This window comes from Lethenteron reissneri, chromosome 19 (genome assembly GCF_015708825.2).
Source record: "Lethenteron reissneri isolate LAM-NWPU_2019-01 chromosome 19, ASM1570882v1, whole genome shotgun sequence".
Classification (NCBI taxonomy): Eukaryota; Metazoa; Chordata; class Hyperoartia; order Petromyzontiformes; family Petromyzontidae; genus Lethenteron; species Lethenteron reissneri.
Genome location: NC_083797.1, coordinates 1,102,622 through 1,106,608, shown reverse-complemented (window position 1 = coordinate 1,106,608; position 3,987 = coordinate 1,102,622). Strand labels below are relative to the sequence as shown.

At 62.1% G+C, this 3,987-nt stretch overlaps 1 protein-coding gene across 1 annotated transcript; it reads right to left on the bottom strand.

Annotated features, from left to right (window-relative positions):
- Positions 1 to 436: 436 nt before the first annotated feature.
- Positions 437 to 3,772, bottom strand: LOC133344125 (class E basic helix-loop-helix protein 22-like). The gene has a single exon (XM_061554111.1). It carries the CDS (start codon positions 3,333 to 3,335, stop codon positions 2,304 to 2,306), a length of 1,032 nt encoding a protein of 343 aa, XP_061410095.1. The 5' UTR covers positions 3,336 to 3,772; the 3' UTR covers positions 437 to 2,303.
- Positions 3,773 to 3,987: the final 215 nt, after the last annotated feature.

Genomic DNA, 3,987 nt, shown 5'->3' with positions numbered 1-3,987 from the left:
GACACACACCCACTCCGGCCTGCCCGCCTAGGGACACACACCCACTCCGGCCTGCCCGCCTAGGGACACACACCCACTCCGGCCTGCCCGCCTAGGCGCCCGTGGGGGTCGCGATGAGGATGAGTCGGTGCGGGGGTTTGGGTTTGGGGCGACTCACGAGGAAATCCCATTTGGCCGCTCAGAGCAATGGGTGCGCGCTCGCGCGGGGCACGTGACGGCTGGAGGGGTCGAGACTAAGGACGGAGCGGCAGCTAAAGGATGGAGAGGGGGAGGGGTAATGGGGGGTGGGGGGTGAAGCGGAGATGCAAAATCAGCTGGAAATGAGGCCTCCATCTCGCAGTGGATAGATCATGGTGATACGGTGAGAGATATTCAGGAGAGCTTCACGGGGCTTTGTGTAATTTAGACTTAATTTTATTATTCAAGTTCTGTCAATCAAGCGTAATACATTAATACGTGGTGCGTGTGTGCGTGTTGTCTGTGTGTATCCTGTGAGTGTATTGTGTGGTGTCCGTGTGTGTTGTGTGTGTTGTCTGCGCTACTAACCCGGTGACCCGAGTTCGATTCCTGCTCACGGTCAACACCAGTGACGATTATATGAACCGGTCCTGGGCCTCCCCTAGGTCGACTCAGCCTCGAATGAGTACCTGGTGCGGTGTGTAAAACATCGCCACTGCGGAGACAAAGGCGGCCGGGCGTGGTGTTGGCCACCCACCCCCTCGTGTGCCGTGCCGGCCTTCATAGGTGCTGCTCACTAACATTACTTGCCCCAACAGTCTGATAAGGCTATACGGGGGAATCTTTGTCTTTGTAGAGCACGTGTGTGTCTGTACGTGTGTCAGCACGTGTGTGTCAGCACGTGTGTGTCTGTACCTGTGTGTCTGTACCTGTGTGTGTCTATACGCGTGTCTGTACGTGTGTGTCTGTATGTGTGTCTGTACCTGTGTGTCTGTACCTGTGTGTCTGTACGTGTGTGTCTGTACCCGTGTGTGTCTGTATGTGTGTCTGTACGTGTGTGTTTGTACGTGTGTGTCTGTACCTGTGTGTGTCTGTACGTGTCTGTACCTGTACGTGTGTGTCTGTACGTGTGTCTGTACCTGTGTCTGTACGTGTGTGTCTGTATGTGTCTGCACGTGTGTCTGTACGTGTGTCTGCACGTGTGTGTCTGCACGTGTGTGTCTGCACGTGTGTGTCTGCACGTGTGTGTCTGTACCTGTGTGTCTGCACGTGTGTCTGTACGTGTGCGTGTTATTCGCGTGACGCGTGGAAAATTGGAACACAGCAGCAAGAGGCCATGAGCAGTCCGCTCGATCTCGTGCCGAAACAGATCGCAGTTTAGACATCAGCAGCACCACCACCATCGTCACCACCATCGTTATTGTGGTAACATGATGTTAATAATATCATCACATCATCATCATCGCGGTCCCGGACCCGAGCCCACGTCGCATCCACTGCCGTGCAAACATCGGAGGAGGCGGAGTTCGCGGCGCCGAGTTGTCTTGGCGTCATCGTGGCGTGGCCAGCATCATGGCTCACCGCAGACACAGCTCACCAGCATGGCTTACCACAGACACAGCTGACAGCTCACCACCATCGCTCACCGCAGACACAGCTGACAGCTCACCAGCATGGCTCACCGCAGACACAGCTCACAGCTCACCAGCATCGCTAACTCACCACACCCCGTCACTCGACACTCAACTCGGCATCATTCCATCATCATCATCAATCAATTTTTTCAGAAATGCTTCTTTGTGTGTTTAGTTTGTTGTCCTTCCCCGGCACACAGACACAATCATCACCAACCCCACCGTCTCTACTCACAACCCCTCACCCCATCATCCTCGACTCCAGCGACAGGGGTTCACCACTGACACCACCACGCACCACGGCTCATCATCGCCGTATCCTCACCCCCCAGTGTAATAACCCACCATCCTCACCACCATCCTCACCACAACACATCTCACCAGGCACACACACTCAGCAACAACAACAACAATGACAACAAACAGCCGCCGTCATTCGCCACAAAGTGGCGGAGACGTCACCACAGCGCGTTGTGCCAGGCTACGTGCACGTCGAGGCCATCAGGGTAAAGTGTCGAAGGCTCACCACAGCTCCCTCCCCCTCTCTCTCTGCGGTCTCACCGCCACCACCACCGCCAGCCTCTTTGTCTCTACAACTCCACAGTTCAGTGCCGAGTCCCACGCTCATTCCAAGTTCCACCAATCAATCAATACACCACGTGGCGGTGGCGGCGGTGGCCACCACCACCTCCTCCTCCTCCCCGCGACACCTCACGAACTGTCGTCGCAGTGTTTGCAGCCGCTGCCGTGAAACCCCGAGCAGCCGCACTTATCGCGTCCTCCTCCCCCTCCCCCCGTGGTCGCTGCCACAGCGGCCGCGGCTGCCACCGCCGCCGCGGCCGACGCCTGGAAGCCGAAGGCCGCCTGGTCGTACGCGCCGAGCGACGGCGGAACGAGCGCGGGTCCCAGGCCCGTGGCGAGAGTCGCCGGCTGCAGCGCCACTGCCGAGGCCGGCACGGGCTGGCCCTGGTTGAGGTAGAGGACGAGGCGACGCATCTCCTCGAGCGCCTGCGCCTGCATGAGGATGTAGTTCTTGGCCAGCAGCAGCGTGGCGATCTTGGAGAGTTTGCGCACCGAGGGGCTGTGCGCGTACGGGATCACGGCCCGCAGGTCGTCCAGCGCGTCGTTCAGGTCGTGCATGCGCCTCCTTTCGCGCGCGTTGATGCTCAAGCGCAGCGCCCTCTGCTCCTTGTTCTTGCGGCTCAGGGCGCCGCGGACTTTGCACGCGGCGGCCGCGGCTGCCGCCAGAGCCCCCGGGGCCGCGCCGGCCACCGTCACCCCCACGAGGCTCGAGCCCGGAGCTCCGAGCCCCGGGTCTCCCCCGCCGCTCCCAGCCTCGGCGCTCTCCGAGCGGTCGCTGTCATCGTCCGCGGTGCCCTCCCCGCTGCTTTCGTGCGCCGAGGGCCCTCCCCCTCCTCCTCCTCCACCGCCGACGCCGCCGCCGCCCTGGAGGAGGAGGTTGTGGTGGTGAGGGTGGTGGTGGTGGTGGTGGCCGTGGTGGTGCAGCGCCGAGCCTGAGTCGCGGTGGTAGCCGTGAAGTCGACCCGAAGAGTTCCACACCGCGGCCGCTGCCACGGCTGCAGTCGCTTCTCCGAGGCCTCGGAAGTGGCCCACGACGCCGCCACCCCCGGCGGCTTCTCGCGGCCCCGCGGGCCCCGTCTGGAGCTGCTGCAGGGCCCGCGGTCCGAACGCGGCGCTCTTCCGCTCGCTCATCATCAGCACCTCGGCCACGCCGCGCTCCATCGCGGCGGCGGCGGCGGCGCGGCGCGGCCCCGAGTGGCGCGTCCCGGCCCCGAGATCGGCGTCTCGCCCCGTGTCGCCTCTCCTCCGTCCACACCGGTTCTTACTCGAGGTGCCTCTTGTACTCCCCTCTCTCTCTCTGCGCGCGCTCTATCTCTCCTACTGCACTCTCTCTTATCGCTCGCTCTGCCTCTCGAGCGAGCGAGCCCACGACCACCCCTCTACATCTGCCAGAGCCGCCGTTGAGGAGTGTAAGCGGTGAGTTTTGAGTGTGAACGGTGGGTGAGCGTGAAGAGTGGTGAGGAGCGCTGAGCGTGAAGAGTGGTGAGTAGTAGAGGGTGGTTAGTAGTGGTGAGTGGAGAGTCGTGGAGAGTCGTGGTGAATCGTGGTGAGTAGTGGTGAGTCGTGGTGAGTAGTGGCGAGTGCGCGCTGGCGTGAGAGTCTGGCCGCGTGTGCGGAGCGCGTGGCGGAGCGAGTTTCTGTTTGATCCCCACCCTCCACCCCTCCCTCCCCCCCTCCCTCCCCACCCTCCACCCCTCCCCTCCCTCCCCACCCTCCACCCCTCCCCTCCCTCCCCTCCGCCGCTCCCTCCTCCTCCCGACGCCCCCCCCTCCTCCTCTTCCCACTGCACCCACCCCCCTCTCCCCTCCCTCGC

Coding starts and splice junctions, on each gene's coding strand:
- LOC133344125 (XM_061554111.1), bottom strand. CDS start 3,335: ATGGAGCGCGGCGTGGCCGAGGTGCTGATGATGAGCGAGCGGAAGAGC.